Source organism: Dermochelys coriacea, chromosome 5 (assembly GCF_009764565.3).
Source record: "Dermochelys coriacea isolate rDerCor1 chromosome 5, rDerCor1.pri.v4, whole genome shotgun sequence".
In the NCBI taxonomy this organism is placed as follows: Eukaryota; Metazoa; Chordata; order Testudines; family Dermochelyidae; genus Dermochelys; species Dermochelys coriacea.
In genome coordinates, this window is record NC_050072.1 from 101,132,791 (window position 1) to 101,151,061 (window position 18,271).

The 18,271-nt window shown below is 43.6% G+C and overlaps 1 protein-coding gene across 9 annotated transcripts in view; it reads right to left on the reverse strand.

Moving 5' to 3' along the window:
* Positions 1 to 16,139, reverse strand: part of TJP2 (tight junction protein 2) — a 94,173-nt gene extending 78,034 nt beyond the window's left edge. For 3 of the 9 annotated variants that reach the window (XM_038402941.2, XM_043515430.1, XM_038402936.2), the window contains exon 1: positions 15,305 to 15,500. Coding sequence is in view for 1 of the 9 variants with exons in the window: in XM_038402935.1 (XP_038258863.1) it covers positions 15,926 to 15,955 (30 nt within the window). In the remaining 8 variants the exon portion in view is untranslated. Of the gene's footprint in view, positions 1 to 15,304; positions 15,501 to 15,620; positions 15,716 to 15,925 lie in introns of those variants that run through there. The other 6 variants (XM_038402937.2, XM_038402938.2, XM_038402935.1 and 3 more) reach the window with 5 other exon arrangements.
* Between the last annotated feature and the right edge of the window lie 2,132 nt (positions 16,140 to 18,271).

Sequence of the window (18,271 nt, forward strand, 5' to 3'; positions counted from 1 at the left end):
AGCATACACATTTCCCTAGGGAAACAACATTCTGCTTCTTTTACTTCATAACACTGTATTTTAAAAAAAGATTATTTGTTTTATGAAGTATTCCTCCTCACTGCAGATAACACAACTTTCTAGGTCTGTGTGCAGCTTTAAGGTAAATGTTTGTCTTTTGCAATTACTCATTGACCTACTATTCACTTACCCTGGATGTTGCCAAAGGTTTGCATGTCTGCCCTCAGGAAGCAGTTCTCTCTTATTAAGGGGGGTAATGCCAATTGCAGCTTCTAGAATGGTTATATATTTCTTGTACCTCATTCTGCCTCTTTCAACACACCACCAAGCTAAGTTACAATCAGTGTTCAGATGCAACATCTGAAGTCATCTCTCCTCAAAGATCGAAGCTTCTGCCTTTCTAAACATGCTGCACATTATAAATTGGAGTAATAAAAATAACTTTTTTGTGGGGGGGGGGGAAGACGAGACTAAAATAAACTCCTGACAGATTCCCCTGAAACGTCATTGTTACATAATTCAAATGATCTTTGAATAAAGCACTAATGAAAATGATTCAGAGACAATCATGGTTCTAAGCCTTGCCTTATAAATGTACACTCTCCAATTTGCTAATCCTGAGCTAAATCTCTGAGGTTTATAATCTTCCAAGTACTAACAGAGTATTGGTGATTTCTTTCTCAGATCAACTCAAGGGTTAGTAAAGATGTATTCACAGAAGTTGATATTGTTATTGATGCATCCGATGAAGTGAGCTGTAGCTCACGAAAGCTTATGCTCAAATAAATGTGTTAGTCTCTAAGGTACCACAAGTACTCCTTTTCTTTTTGCGAATACAGACTAACAGGGCTGCTACTCTGAAACCTGATATTGTTTCAGTTACTTCAGAATAGAAGCACCTACTCTCTCTCTCTCCCTCCCTCTCTCTCTCTCTCTCTCTCACACACACACACACACACACACACACACCCTACAATATATGAGGGCTCTATTCATCTTATGTATGGTCTATTCAGCACAAAGTTGGAAGGCAAGGGAGAAATGTTAGAAATGTTCACTTAAGTGGTGGTTACTTGTACAGAATTAAGCAAGCTATAGACTCCATTATAATGCCTCCTTTTATACCCTACACAGTACAAATGCCACCTCACACAACTATGGAAACCATTTTCCATTTGTTGAAATTATTCCAACCCAGGCAAATTCCTGCAGATACCAATACCTTCAGGTATGTTATAAGAGTGGGGAGAGAGTGGAGTGGGCATGATGGCACTGTTTCATGTTAGATCGGGATAGTGCCAAAGCCTAGAGATAAAATTATCCAGGGGAAATCAAAGAATCATGTTTGAGTCCAAAAAGACTTATTAAGGCTCTAACACTCTGTGTGGAGACACACATACATACATACATACACATACACTGTTTGAGTGTGAGTGTACGCATGAGAGTGATTAGATCTTTATTTTAAAAAGGGGATAGGAGGAGGGAAAATGTTTGCCCTGAAGTCCTGGGCCAAAATCTTCCTTCCTTTCACTGTTATGCAGTGTGCCATGTCTAATAATACCTCTGTCCTTAAGATGCTTCCATTTCAATGGTGGTAGATTTATATGGTCTGCAAGGCACGTTGGGATATTTCAGGACAGAGAGCATTCTCTTACATTTATACATCATATTATTTATTGTACGGCCACTCCTACCTTCAATCTTAAATAATAAATCCTTGAATAGTCACTTTACTACTTATTATAGTAATTTCCAGCATTATTGGCATGTCTACAGAGCAGGGTTATATGCACTACAAGAGTGCGCTTTAGAAATCATACTAACTAGTCCATGAAGACCCTGCGGGTGTATATTAGAAGTTCCTTAGTGTGCATTCATGTAGTGCACTGTGTTAACGTGCACTAAGGATCTTCTAGTGCGTACTAGTAGTGACTACATGAACCCATTCGTGTGCTTAGAAATCACACCTCCATAAGGTGCATTACACCCCCGTGTAGACAAGTCATGCTATGTTGACTTTATCAGGTAGCCTTATTCATAGCACCACAAGATACACAAAGAAACTGAATACTGAAGAAAAGTTTTAAGGTAACACACAGTCTCAGGTGCATTATTAGATAGTAATTCATTGGATCAGTCTCACATAAACAAGACAAAATTCAACATCCACAGGTTCAGAAGAGGCTACTAACGATAATGGGCAGGTGGAAGCAATATCATTTTTTTCTTAACTAGCTATATAAATGCATAACCACACTATAATTGCATCTGAATACATTCACATGTAGAGAATATGAAGTGTGAAAATGTGTAATATTTTAGTTAAGTTTCTTGTAACATTAAAATGGCAATGTGGAAATGAAATTGACATTGCAACAATGTTTTTTCTATATAAAGACCCTCTGCTGCTATGTTTCAATTTAAAAATCAAAATCCTCAAAAAATTTAAGTCTCTAGATGGGTATATTTGTCTAGAATCAAACAGATACTGTGGCAATTGAATTACATGCCTGATAGCCAAAAAAGCACTTAACTACAACTTTAAACATCTGTATACAAAATATTAAGAAGAAGATTAGGAAAGTGAACTATTTCTAGAGTCTGTGAGAACAGCTAATGCCATGCTGTTTGCATGCATCCTAGACTTCTAATAGCTTTGGCAGTACTAGTGCCTTTGGCGGGATTGAACAAGGACCGAACCAGAGAGCGAAACTGACTAGTCTATTTTCACTGCCACACTTAATGATTGAAATACAAGTGGTAAACAGCATAAATGGTGAAAAGTAAACAAAACTATACAACTCCTCTCCGTTTGTATAGTCTACGGTAATATTAAAATGTACTCAAGTGGGGGAACTGATTTTCAAGTAGTATATGGGGTGAAATTCTGGCCCCATTTGAAGTGAATGGGAGTTTCGACATTGGGACTTGGACTTCATTCATGGAGTTTTAACTGGAAAGTGTCCTTTCACTTAAGGAATGCTTTGGGTAACGAGTTTCATTACAAACATTTCCCAAAAAGCAATCTTCAAAAACCAAAGTCCTAAGCAAAGTGTAAAAAAATATTGAAGTCTAAACTCCATCTCAGTCCAGAAGGGGTTAGCCTTCAGCCTCCTGGTTTACTATTGGCTCGTCTTTGTCTGTACTGTGGATATTTTATGCCATTTCACTGGCACAAAATGGCCCTATGCGGGACATATTTGGCCATCACATTTTTTTTCACTTACGAGGGGAAATTCTGGTGGGACCCAATCTCCATAGCACTCCTTTACCATCCCTTCTTCTAGCCACCAGGATGGCATATGGCCAGGAGCACCAATTCTAAGGGGCTGTGATCCAGCCAGAGTGGAGACATTCGCAGCTGGCACAAGTTAGAATGAAAGTCGAAGGACAGGCCTGGTATACAGCCAGCTCAGGATCAAGGCAGTATGGTCACAAGCTACATCAACTACTTCTTACTCAGAGCTAAGTATCAGGTCCTATGAGTAAGCAACACTCATTTCAGATAAAGAAGACAGACTCAGATGTTACTAAGTAGTCTTCAGCTATGGGCAAAAACAGCAAAATACATAGGCATCTAAAACAACTATTACATTCCTTATTGGCTGTGCAGAAACAATCCCTTCTATAACATAATTTGAGATACAGCCACATTCAGTGTTTCCTGATTAAAATACTATGCCCTCCCCTCTCAGAGTTGCTTTTTTTAGGATAAAAATATTGGCAGTATAATGGAAAGAACAAGGGATTAGCTTTACTAACTGGAAAAGTATTTTGTAGTCCCTTGAAAAGAACAAGCATGGTCTAAGAATTGAACTGTTATGATAGAAGCTCTGTGGCCATTTGTTTATGATTATGACACCTGATTATGGCTTGCACTGTATCATCTAAAACAATGAGGAAAAAAAAAGCCTTCAAATGTAGCTAAAGAAAAATCTTTACTGGTTTATCCACATATTTATACTCCTGTAGAAAACTTCAGCAGACACGCCCAAAATTAATCACAAGTCAGTTTACAAAAAAATCCACTCTGTACATTTCCACCAAACTGACATAGCTATAGGTTAATTTCACTTCTTTCTTTCTGTGGAGCATATGCACAGTTAATAATTTCCCCAAATATATTTGTTATTTTAAATTATTTGATGACATTTCCCCACCCCGCCCCTTATTTGCTTTATTCTGTGACTTGCCAGAGCTGTGCTGCTTAGTTGGGCTTGATCAAGTAAATCCCACAGTAGCATTTCTGTTCCCTAAGAGATCTCATAATCAGGAAGATGTTTAATTTATTTTCCTATATCTCACAGTGTAATCTTAAAAATCTACCTTCCAGGACTATTCACATTTGCAAAACTTGATTGCTGCTTGCAAACATTTATGCAAACACGAGAAGGGTGAGAACATGACTTAAGCAAATTCATTTCAAAATTCAAATATACCTGCAAAGAAATTTCATCCAGTATTTGTCCGCCTCTGTTTAACACAGACAAGGTAGAAAATGAAAGGGTTTGTTCAACCCCAGAAAACTAGAGGTTTAGCACTCTCATGGCTAGTGAATTTTATGCCTCAGAATAAAAGTTGATTCCCAGTTCAGTACCTATTTACAGGTGCCTGCAAACAATTCAGTGTATAATTTCTATGAAAGGGGAAACTCCAAGACCTTGACTGTGCTAGAAATGTTATTCTCATTTGTCAGCAGTAGTGGTGCTGTCCTGGTACAGCCAATGGTGTAAATTCTAAAGAAGGCTATGCACTAGTGATAGGGCCATCATGTCAACTGACCCTGCTCCAGGAAAGATCTCCTAGTGTAGCTGCACTCCAACTTTGGGTTGAGGAACAGAGAGAGAAACTAGAACAAGGCAGGAAGAAATGCAACATGGAAGGAAAGGAGAAGGCCAATGAAGATTGTCTGAGCAATGTCGACATTGGGACAACTATCTGTGGTTAAACCCGGATTGAAAATAGTTTGACAAGTAGAGAGCTCTCATGTGACTTTCAGCTATAGTCCAGATTAGAGAAACTGCAAAGAGGTATCAACCCCAGCAGGAGCACAGTGAGGAATTGTGCTTCCCAGAGCTCCAGGCACATAAGAGGAGCATGACTATGGTTACACCCCTCGAAGGTGCCGTAGAGCAGAGGTTCTCAACCTTTTTCTTTCCGCGGCTCCTCCCCCACAGCATGCTATAAAAACTCCACAGCCTGCCTGTACCACAACTGTCTTTTTACATATAAATGCCAGAGCTGATGTAGGAGGTAGCAAGCAAGGCAATTGCCATGGGCCCCACAAAGCTCAGCTGCTCAGGCTTCAGCTCCCACAGCCGGGCAGTGGGGCTTCTGGGCTCCAGTTGCTGCGAGGCTCCAGAGCTTCAGCCCTGGGCCCCAGTAAGTCTAACACGACCCCTGGTTGGTGGACCCCTGGGTAAGAATGTTGCTGAAGAGGCCATGGCCTTTTCTCCTCCCCATCTCCTTTGGAGCACCTTGTAGCCCATACAGTATTGTGGCAAGGAACGGTTCATGTGCAGAGGCTAGGCATGATCTAGTCCATAGATAGGGATAAATCATATTCAACACCTGTTATAGAAAATTTGCTAGATCCCTCATACTACTATGAGTCAAACACACTTAATATAAAGGGTGACAAAAGCAATTTGACCCTGTCTTCACTAACCATAGTCACAGCCTAACCATTTTAGTATCAGTTGAACTGGGTGGCAAGGAGATAACATTAGCCACAGGTTATTTTCCCTAGTGCAGAAAGTGTCTTGGATACAAGACAAGATTCACTTCCTCACATACCCAAAATTAACAGCTTTTACTTTAAGCATGTACGGATTATAGAAATTAATCACGGAAGTGACAAAGAAACAAGACATCAAGCCCACCTGCACACTTGTTTCAGTATTAGACAAATAATGATTAAAAAAGAAAGTTTGGGAATCTTTTTAACTCTTTGTTTTTTTAGTTGCAAATCAACATGAGTGCTCTCCCATAAAGATATGCCCAGTGCTGATCATATTTAGCTAGACCTATTGAAATAATGTCTTAAATGGGGTGGAGGGGGGCATATCGAGAATCAGGGAAGGCACTGAAACAGAAGATGAGGGCCAGAAAACTTCTTTGAATTATTTCATTTATTGGAAATGCTTTTGACCTCTTAGAGAATGTCCCTAGCTTGAATAGCCCATATGGTCCCAGAGATTCTCAGAATCAGCTTATACATAGTTGCAGTAAGGAGGCTAGACACACCATGGCACAGCAAGTCAAATCTGCTGGCTATTAAGCAGAGATAGCTGATGAAGCAGATGCTAGAAGGAAGAGAGAGAAAACAGCCACTGTTTGTGCACAGAATCACTGATAATGGCTACATGGGAGGGAGATTTCTTGGGTGGTTTCTCCAGTCAGACCTCAAGGAGTAGCAAGTACCTTTCTTTTCAACATGACTACAGGAAACCGGCAGAGCAAATGTAAGCTGTGTAGCATAAGCACGTGGAACCTTTGTTAGAGGAATGCCCACATTACTGGAGTTCAGACTTAGTTTTTAAGACAACGTGGTCTAAATACTTTGTGGAATTAGTTTGTTTAGTGTGGTGGGTGAAGAATATAGATGAGTAACTCACATTAGGAGAGCTATGAGTAGGAATGTGTGAATTAGTATGGGAAAAATTCCAAGCCAGCCTTGAAAAGTCTGCACTCCCCTGTAACTGAATGAAAACTATACTGTGTTAGAAATCTGGTTTAAAAAATACTGGTTTGTTCATTTTTCGGCTTAGCTCCAATTAAGAAGTATGAGGACCTATGACTCGCAAGACAAGGCTGCGCCTTCTTGCCACAGTTAACCTAAATCTAAGCATCTTACGATTTCTCATGCTTCCTAAAAGCAAAACATGCAGCTATAACGTGCACAGTTGTGAAGGAACTCTACAAGATCTCAGCTCACACTAAGGGTACTCATCAACATGACAGCCGGAATCGTGTCAGGAGCTCCCCAGACCCCCTACCCCATTATAATACAGTTCTATTTTAGAATGTTTTCAGAACAAGCCATGTTCAGATTTGTACAGAACCCTCCAAAGCTATCTGGAGAGGTTTGGAGTAACCACAAGATTTGGATTCTTAGACAAAATTTATCTGAACCACCCACTCTGATGCCTTTCCAAAAACAAGTGTCAAATAAATTTATTTTAAGTAAATAGTGAAAGATGTATGGGATAGCTGTCACTGATGTGTAAAAGACGTTGGGGAGGGCTACAGAGGCCAAGGTCAAGATTCATCCTCCATTTTGATAGGCCAGTTTCTGGGCTGCAGTCAACACTAAGCTCTGTTTGCTGTTGTGTTAGCTATGTACGATTTAAATAAAAATAATGTAAGTGTAAGATGCAAGCTCTCCAGGCCTTAAGAAGAAGCGAGCCCACAGTCCAAAGCCCCAACATATTGATACTGTTAAGGACTCATGTACATTCCAAAGCAGAACACCATTATAATCAGTAGAGCCCTGTGTAGATACAAAATCTGTATCCACATCCGATCCACAAACATGGTCTGCAAATATAAAGAGTAGATCCACAGATTTGCAGGGCTCTACTTATAAAATTTGGATCCACATACATCCACGATCCACAAACATGGCCCGGAGATGCAGATATAAAGTAGATATCCACAGATTTGCATAATAATCTAATAATCAGATCTCCTGACATGAATGAAGTTGTAAGGTAAATTTGGCCTTAAAAGGGAAGTAACAAGCTCTAAAGACATCAGGGTTAACAAGTAAGGATATTGTAGAGTTGGCTGGACTCAAGAGATCTGTCCTAGAGTTGTTCTTTTTGAGGAAGAGGCTAGATTAGTTGAGGGAGAGGGAGTGGCCGGGGGCTGGACAGTTCTGTTTCGGGAAGGGCAGGTCAGATGTTTTTTGGATAAAACTCTGAACCTGACGGATTCTCAAACACTTGTTAATATTTGTCCATTGCTAGTTGTGAGTCTAAGGACTTGGCAACATTAAAAAAAACATTCACAGATAGTTACGCCAATGCAACCTTAATGTAGCTGTGGTGCTGCCATGTGAAGCAGCGGTTATACTGAAGTAGATCAATTCAGTAGTTACATGGATGCTAGTTCTGTTACTGTAGACAAGGCCTAATTCACCACACCCCATGTTAAAACATGCCCTCGTATGCCTACTGTTGTGTACATTTGTTTTTACTGGCAGCTTGGTTGGACTGTCTTGGAAAAGCCATCAAAGGCTCACTGAAGTCCAGTGCATGTTGGGATTAAGACTCACAGACTTTATGCAATTATCTGATATGAAAGATAGCTATGTCAGAAGGACTACATTTACTCTGCCTCAACTAAACTTGATACTTTCCTGTCTGTTTGAAATAACATGAATGTGTCAGGAAAAAAAAATATATATTCCAAGCCCAGTACACTGTAGCTGTTTCTCCATAATTGTGCATCTTTTTTTAAATTGGAATGACTGATACTACTCACAGATGGTTAAAAAGGGATTAATTGGATGTAGATAGAGGCTACTAAAAATTGAATTGGTTATGGTGCTTAGAATGGAAATGCTGAGTTCTGCTGCTTAAGTGATCAAAAAAAAGATTTAAAAATACTGTATTAGAGATCATCTCACTTCTATTCACTCCAGAACAAAACACAAGACAACTCCACATACATGGGAAAAATTCACATTTGTAACAGAATATTTATTCTATTTTATATAAATGGTTCAAAAGTGACTCCTCCTCCCCCAAAGAATAATCTCTTTCTATATTTGGATAGAAATATTTCTGTCTTGTGCTTTTAGAGCTGTCGGGCTGTTAATGAAAGCTACTGGTGCCAAACATTTTGCCAATTTTGTATTTAAAATAGAACTAAATGAAGATTTGGATATTATTCAATTTCTCATCATTCAGGATGGCTATTGTCCAATTCTTTTTCTGATGTTGCTTAACACATACACTTTAAAAAAAAAAACCCACTCCAACTCTGTGAACAGTGTCAGCAGCTATATGATATTTTAAAATCACAAAGAAATATCTGCTGCTTGTCCTTATGAGACACTGAACTAGGGAAGGGGGAGATTAAGCAAAGATATGGGAGACTCAATTACTGTGATGGCTTAGTTTAAAGCCTCTGTGAAGGAGCTCTGTAGAGATTGCATTTTGTGCACAATATTATGGTCAGTTTTCACCCATACTAGGTTCTGAAAATATATTACAAACACAGCCCTCTAATTTTGCACCTGTTCTAAGCACAAATTCTAGATTTAACAGTTCTTGGATTAGTAGGGCTATCCAGGGTGTCAAACAGGCAGAATTGTGTCCTATACAGCGACATCATGTTACAATAGGCAGTTTGGCAAGGCCCCTCCTTAGATAATTATATCCAAGTCACTCAGGCAGTGAGCTTACTAAAATCAAATACATACACAGAAGAAAAATCTCCTTACAAGGATGTGACCAATTTTAACAAGCATTTTGAGGTAGAGACAGGTGAGTCAGGCTTATAATTAGCTCTGACCAGCAACCAGACTGTAGCATTCTTTTATCTGCAATCACAAAAACCAAAAGGTATAAAATTCCTTCCCATTTTTGGAAATAATTACTTCCCTTCTTATCCTTATGACTGCAGGCCCCATTAGAGCAAATTTGTTAAACTTAAACAAAACAGAAAAGGCTATTAAATCATCCGCACCTCTGCAACAGTGTATTTTGTCTTTGTCTCTTGTCACCCCAATATTGCAATCTGTTGCAGATTGGGGCTTTGGACTGTAACCTCTTCAGAAAAGGAACTAAAGTGTATTACTGAAAAGCACTGATAAGAGCAAGGCATGGTTATTATTTGTGTGTCGTGCCCAACACTAAATAACTATAAGCACCAATTAGCAACACATCAACACCAATTAGAAATGGCTTTTGAATAGTTATTTTTGATCAATAGCCAAATGATACCCATAAGTGACCTGAAGAAGAGCTCTGTGTAACCTGGTCTACACCATAGAGTTAGGGCGACCTATCTCTTTAAGCACCTACCAACGTAGCTCCCACCAACCAAAATGTAGCTCCCACCAACGTAACTTGCCCACTACACCGAGTAAAACTTGATCTACACTACAGAGCCCGCTTTCCGCCTGGGCTAGCGCTCTCTTCCGGCCCTCCAATCCACCAGTGGAGCTCCCAGCTGTAAGTCCTGGCAGCAGGGCTAACAGCAGGAGCCCCCTCCACCACCGCTTCAAGGCTGACAGTCCCAGCTGTGAGCCTGCTGCAAGGTTCAATTTCACAGCAGGGAGCCTACCAGCATTTTCACTGCTGCTATTATTTCACATTTTGGCTCCGGCTCTTAGAGCCCCCCAGCTCTGGGGTTGACAGCCATCTGTGAATCCCACATCAGGCTGACAGCTTGGGCTATCAGGGCCCCTACCTGTGAGCCAGCACCTGCCTGACAGCTTGGGGGGCAGGTGTGAGCCCCTGCCTACAGCTGAGGCAGTCAGCCCCAGGGCTGCTGGGCTCCAGCTTCAGTGCCTACCATACCCCACTTCCGTTGGTTAAAGCGCTCCTGGTAAAGATATGCACCACGAACAAAAGGAGCAAGTGTGAACACAAACCACTACTTTAATTACTGTGGTGGCTGTACATTGAATTAACTTAAGTTGACTTAATTTTGTAGTATAGATAAGCCCTTAAACACTCCACCTCTGCGAGAGGCGCAACGCTTAAGTCAATGTAGTTAGGTCGACGCAGTGTCACTGTAGACACTGTGTTGCTGCCTTTCAGAAAAAATCCCACAATGTCTCACGCTGGCAATTAAATTGGTGCAAGGACTCCTGGTGAAGATGCACACTGCCAATGCAAGGAGCATAGTGTGGATGTGTAAAAAAAGATTCAATTACTGCCATGGCATAGTCGACATAATTTAGGTTGACTTAATTGTGTCGTGTAGACTTGTAGTGTAGCTTGTCTCTCTCACCAATAGAAGTTGATTCAATAAATGATATTACCTCATTCACCTTGTCTCTCTAACCGTAAGTGACTGTCATTAAAATGAAATTCGACTATAGAAGGTATTCTACCAATACATTCTTAAGTGCCTATACACAAATGCAAGAAGAACTGGAAGTCCTGGCACAGTCAAGGAATTACAATGTGATTGGAATAACAGAGACTCGGTGGGATAACTCCCATGACTGGAGTACTGTCATGGATGGATATAAACTGTTCAGGAAGGACAGGCAGGGCAGAAAAGGTGGGGGGGTTGCATTGTATGTAAGAGAGCAGTATGGCTGCTCAGAGCTCCAGTATGAAACTGCAGAAAAACCTGAAAGTCTCTGGATTAAGTTTAGAAGTGTGAGCAACAAGGGTAACGTTGTGGTGGGAGTCTGCTATAGACCACCGGACTAGAGGGATGAGGTGGGCGAGGCTTTCTTCTGGCTAATGGAAGTTACTAGATCGCAGGCCCTGGTTCTCATGGGAGACTTCAATCACCCTGAATCTTCAAACCTTCAATCATTGCTGGGAGAGCAATACAGTGGTGCACAGACAATCCAGGAAGTTTTTGGAAAGTGTAGGGGACAATTTCCTGGTGCACGTGCTGGAGGAACCAACTAGGGGCAGAGCTCTTCTTGACCTGCTGTTCACAAACCAGGAAGAATTAGCAGGGGAAGCAAAAGTGGATGGGAACCTGGGAGGTAGCGACCATGAGATGGTCGAGTTCAGGATCCTGACACAAGGAAGAAAGGAGAGCAGCAGAATACGGACCCTGGACTTCAGAAAAGCAGACTGACTCCCTCAGGGAACTGATGGGCAGGATCCCCTGGAGAATAACATGAGGGAAAAAGGAGTCCAGGAGAGCTGGCTGTATTTTAAAGAATCCTTATTGAGGTTACAGGAACAAACCATCCCGATGTGTAGAAAGAATAGTAAATATGGCAGGTGACCAGCTTGGCTTAACAGTGAAATCCTTGCTGATCTTAAACACAAAAAAGAAGCTTACAAGAAGTGGAAGATTGGACAAATGACCAGGGAGGAGTATAAAAATATTGCTCAGGCATGCAGGATTGGAATCAGGAAGGTCAAATCACACTTGGAGTTGCAGCTAGCAAGAGATGTTAAGAGTAACAAGAAGGGTTTCTTCAGGTATGTTAGCAACAAGAAGAAAGTCAAGGAAAGTGGGGGCCCCTTACTGAATGAGGGAGGCAACCTAGTAACAGAGGATATGGAAAAAGCTAATGTACTCAATGCTTTTTTTGCCTCTGTCTTCAAGAACACAGTCAGCTCCCAGACTACTGCACTGGGCAGCACAGCATGGGGAGAGGTGACCAGCCCCCTGTGGAGAAAGAAGTGGTTTGGGACTATTTAGAAAAGCTGGACGAGCACAAGTCCATAGGGCTGGATGTGCTGATTCCGAGGGTGCTACAGGAGTTGGCAGATGTGATTGCAGAGCCATTGGCTATTATCTTTGAAAACTCATGGTGATCGGGGGAGGTCCCAGACGGCTGGAAAAAGGCTAATGTAGTGCCCATCTTTAAAAAAAGGGAAGAAGGAGAATCCAGGGAACTACAGGCCAGTCAGCCTCACCTCAGTCCCTGGAAAAATCATGGAGCAGGTCCTCAAGGAATCAATTCTGAAGCACTTAGAGGAGAGGAAGGTGATCAGGAACAGTCAGCATGGATTCACCAAGGGCAAGTCATGCCTGACTAATCTAATTGCCTTCTATGATGAGATAACTGGCTCTGTGGATGAGGGGAAAGCAGTGGACATTTTAGTCCTTGACTTTAGCAAAGGTTTTGATACGATCTCCCACAGTATTCTTGCCAGCAAATTAAAGAAGTATGGGCCAGATGAATGGACTATAAGGTGGATAGAAAGCTGGCTAGATCATCGGGCTCAACGGGTAGTGATCAATGGCTCCATGTCTAGTTGGCAGCCAGTATCAAACGGAGTGCCCCAAGGGTCGGTCCTGAGGCCGGTTTTGTTCAGTATCTTCATTAATGATGTGGAGGATGGTGTGGATTGCACCCTCAGCAAGTTTGCAGATGACACTAAACTGGGAGGAGTGGTAGATATGCTGGAGGATAGGGATAGGATACAAAGGGACCTAGACAAATTAGAGGATTAAGCCAAAAGAAATCTGATGAGGTTCAACAAGGACACAAGTGCAGAGTTCTGTACTTAGGACGGAAGAATCCCATGCACTGCTACAGACTAGGGACCGAGTGGCTAGGCAGCAGTTCTGCAGAAAAGGACCTAGGGGGTACAGTGGACGAGAAGCTGGATATGATCAACAGTGTGCCCTTGATGCCAAGAAGGCTAATGGCATTTTGGGCTGTATAAGTTGGGGCATTGCTAGCAGATTGAGGGACGTGATCTTTCCCCTCTATTCGACATTGGTGAGGCCTCATCTGGAGTACTGTGTCCACTTTTGCGCCCCACACTTCAAGGAGGATGTGGAAAAACTGGAAAGTGTCCAGCGGAGGGCAACAAAAATTATTAGGGGACTGGAACACATGACTTATGAGGAGAGGCTGAGGGAACTGGGATAGTTTAGTTTGCAGAAGAGAAGAGAGAGGGGGGATTTGATAGCTGCTTTCAACTACCTGAAAGGGGGTTCCAAAGAGGAAGGATCTAGACTGTTCTCAGTGGTAGCAGATGACAGAACGAGGAGTAATAGTCTCAAGTTGCAGTGGGGGAGGTTTAGGTTGGATATTAGGAAAAACTTTTTCACTAGGAGGGTGGTGAAGCACTGGAATGCGTTACCTAGGGTAATGGTGGAATCTCCTTCCTTTGAGGTTTTTAAGGTCAGGCTTGATAACGCCCTGGCTGGGATGATTTAGTTGGGGATTGGTCCTGCTTTGAGCAGGGGGTTGGACTAGATGACTTCCTAAGGTCCCTTCCAACCCTGATAGTCTATGATTCTAGTTAATCTCAATGGGCTCCTTGTACCCATGCTCAGTCACATCCAGAGTTTAATCAAAATAGACTTGTGGTTGCCTCTATGGGGGCTCAACCTTGGGGTTTAGAGGTTTCAGATACTACCTTAGCCCTTGTTTCCTATGTCACAATCTCAGTTTTTAAATCTTGTCTGAAATATAATCTGTTTAATTCCAACTACTATTGTTAGCAATATTAGTACTGTGTAATATTATGTTTGTGTTTAAGATTAGCAAATATTTTAAACCTAGTAAGAAATATAAAGGGGAAATGAGGACTTAATAGATCTGACTGAAGAGACAGAAAAGATGTAAAAGTATTTCTGAACCCCTGAATTGCCACACTTTGTTTTAAAACACTTTGACATCCTGAAATGTCCCCTGATCCAGAAGTTTGAAATATGGCTGGAATTCAGTGAGGATGTGCCAACATAAAGATCTTGGGAATTCTTTGTATTACAAAGACATTCTAAATCCCTGTTATTTTGGTATGTGCTTCTCCTCCTCCCTCCAAGAACGAAAACTGACAAAGCCTGACAAATCCTCCTAAAACAGGAGCCTAAAGACTCCTCAGTGACAGCTCTTCCCACCTAGTATCATAGTCTCCCTGAAAGTACTTAATGTGCAAACAGAAACATATAGGCCCATAATCCTGTTAAAGAAAAGATCATCTGTAAATCAGATTCTCGCTATTCACACTCCCTGGAGGAGAGGTTGGTAGTATGAGCCAGGAAGACGAGCCCCTCCCTGCTGACGCCAGGGGCAGGCAGCCTGCCTATTCAACAGGAGGCTAAACAGAGAACAACGTGCAGCCAGCCACACACACCCAATCAAGGCTTCTCTCAACCAAGGCGCACGCCCACAAAAGGGCAGGAAAGCAGAGATGTGGGTGAGCCGCAGCTTCCCGATCCAGAGCAGGGATATGCCCAACGTTTAGGGAAGCCGAACTTCGCCACCGGCTGGTGAACAGAGGTTTTGTTCAGCCCCATTGCACAGCGCCAGGAGCCGGATGTTCAGTTCCAACCCTCCCCAAAAATCAGGGGGTTGCTTTGCGCACCTCTGCGCAAAGAACTATCCAAAACAGGGGCTGGACGAGAACAGAAACAAACAAACGGGAACAATTCCTTCCCCCCTCCTGCTGCCAGCGCTGGAAGAGCCCCAGCTAACAAACAAGCGAAGCGCCGAGCGCACACGTGGGAATTACATCCTTCGCTGCCACGTCCCGCAATACCCCCGTTGTTTCCCCTAAGGGCTAAGCGCGGGGGGCGGGGGGGGGGGGGGTTGGAAGCCGAAGTTAAGCAAAGAAGCCGCTTGAAACGGGAGCCCAAAGGCTCAGCCCTTCTCCTTACCCGCTCGCCCAGGTCAGTGACATACCTGGCGCCGGCTGGAAGCGCGCCCGGAGACCCTGCAGCAGCCCGCGCACCCTTATGGAGCTGAGCGCTCGCCGGGCCCCTTGCAGCCTGGCACGTCTGGGGAAGGGGGTGCGGCTGCGGCGTGTTTCTGAGTCAGGCTGTTTCCTGTTGGAGGCAGAGGGAGGAGGCGGGCGGGCGTGTTTCACCCAGGGCCGCGGCGTTAGCCGTCTCCAGCAGGGCAGGTGAGCGCGCCGCTCGGGGCCCGGCCTGGGAACGGGGCCCGGCCCTTCGGAGCGATCCAGGGAAAGCCCAGCAGGCACCTGCCCCTCGAGTCTCACCTCCCGCGCCCGGCCCGGCCCTCGCTCGTCTGCCAGCGAGCGGGAAGGGAGGTGGAGCCGGGCGCTCCCGTCACGGAAGCGCTGCCCGCCGGAGGTTTGTGCCCCAGTCCCGCGCACGCCACCGCACTGGGCGTTCACGCGCCGCCTGCCTTGGATGAGCCCAGCTCCTGGCCTTCCCCGGGCTGCGCAAATCGCCCCCGAAGCGCAGGGATCCTGCCTGGGAACTCGCTCAAACTTTCCAGCACGCGCTCGGCTCGCAGCTCATCCTACGCCAAAACAGAGCCTCCGCCGATGCGCTCACTTACCCCAGACTCGGTGCCTTCTCTCCCTTCCATTCGCTGGCAGCTTCTCCCTCGGGCCGCCCCCGCTCCTGGCTCTGGCTGCAGAGAGTGGAACAGGAAATACCGGTTCAAAGCCCGGGTACAATAGGTGCGATGAGGAAAGCAACTCCGCTTGGCGCTTCGTCACTGTGTGGTATCTACTGAGCCACTAAAACCATCATTGTTGCGACCTGAAACTCACCCTCATGCTGACAGTTTTGCCTCATAAGTGAGCGGAAACGGTTGTGAGGCGTCTCCCCTCCCCTAAAATCTACATTAAAATTCCAAATCACAAATATATTCATTTCAAAATAAAATATCAGAAAAACTGCCCTGTCTTCCCTGACCTTTGACTACTTGACTTTACACAGTAAAAGTTTGATAACTTTTTCGTTAGGAAGTGTTTGAGAGGTAGTGTAATCCATAGGGTAGGGCGAGCCTGGGATTTAGGAGAGCTGAGTTCTAATCCAGGTTTCAGAGTAGCAGCCGTCTTTAGTCTGTAGTCACAAAAAGAAAAGGAGGACTTGTGGCACCCTAGAGACTAACAAATTTATTTGAGCATAAGCTTTGGTGAGCTACAGCTCACTTCATCGGATGCATTCAGTGGGGAGATGATTTCTGTACACAGAGAACATGAAACAATGGGTGTTACCATACACACTGTAAGGAGAGGTTTCAGAGTAGCAGCCGTGTTAGTCTGTATTCGCAAAAAGAAAAGGAGTACTTGTGGCACCTTAGAGACTAACAAATTTATTAGAGCATAAGCTTTCGTGAGCTACAGCATCCGATGAAGTGAGCTGTAGCTCACGAAAGCTTATGCTCTAATAAATTTGTTAGTCTCTAAGGTGCCACAAGTACTCCTTTTCTTTTTACTGTAAGGAGAGTGATCACTTAAGATGAGCTATTACCAGCAGGAGGGGGGCGGGGAGAAAACCTTTTGTGGTGATAATCAAGGTGGGCCATTTCCAGCAGTTGACAAGAACGTCTGAGGAACAGTGGGGGGTGGGGGAAATACCATGGGGAAATAGTTTTACTTTGTGTAATGACTCATCCACTCCCAGTCTCTATTCAAGCCTAAGTTAATTGTATCCAGTTTGCAAATTAATTCCAATTCAGAGTCTCTCCTTGGAGTCTGTTTTTGAAGTTTTTTTTTTTTTTAAGAATTGCCACTCTTAGGTCTGTAATCGAGTGACTAGAGAGATTGAAGTGTTCTCCGACTGGTTTTTGAATGTTATAGTTCCTGACATCTGATTTGTGTCCATTTATTCTTTTACGTAGAGACTGTCCAGTTTGACCAATGTACATGGCAGAGGGGCATTGCTGGCACATGATGGCATATATCACATTGGTAGATGCGCAGGTGAACGAGCCTCTGATAGTGTGGCTGATGTGATAGGCCCTATGATGGTGTCCCCGAATAGATATGTGGACAGAGTTGGCAATGGGCTTTGTTGCAAGGACAGGTTCCTGGGTTAGTGGTTCTGTTGTGTGGTGTGTGTTTGCTGGTGAGTATTTGCTTCAGGTTGGGGAGCTGTCTGTAAGCAAGGACTGGCATGTCTCCCAAGATCTGTGAGAGTGATGGGTCGTCCTTCAGGATGGGTTGTAGATCCTTGATGATGCGTTGGAGAGGTTTTAGTTGGGGGCTGAAGGTGATGGCTAGTGGCGTTCTGTTATTTTCTTCGTTGGGCCTGTCCTGTAATAGGTGACTTCTGGGTACTCTTCTGGATCTGTCAATCTGTTTCTTCACTTCAGCAGGTGGGTATTGTAGTTTTCAGAATGCTTGATAGAGATCTTGTAGGTGTTTGTCTCTGTCTGAGGGGTTGGAGCAAATGCGGTTGTATCATAGAGCTTGGCTGTAGACAGTGGATCGTGTGGTGTGATCTGGGTGAAAGCTGGAGGCATGTAGGTAGGAATAGCGGTCAGTAGGTTTCCGAAATAAGGTGGTGTTTATGTGACCATCGCTTATTAGCACCATAGTGTCCAGGAAGTGGATCTCTTGTGTGGACTGGTCCAGGCTGAGGTTGATGGTGGGATGGAAATTGTTAAAATCATGGTGGAATTCCTCAAGGGCTTCTTTTCCATGGGTCCAGATGATGAAGATGTCATCAATGTAGCACAAGTAGAGTAGGGGCATTAGGGGATGAGAGCTGAGGAAGCGTTGTTCTAAGTCAGCTACAGTGTGACCTGTGGCAAGTCACTTCACCTCTATGTGCCTGTTTCCCCTCCCTTTGTCTATGTAGATTGCAATCTCCTTCCTTTGGGGACTGATCTCTATTGAAGCCTCTACAAATCATACTAATCTTAAAAAGCACTGCTGATTTGACAGCTGTT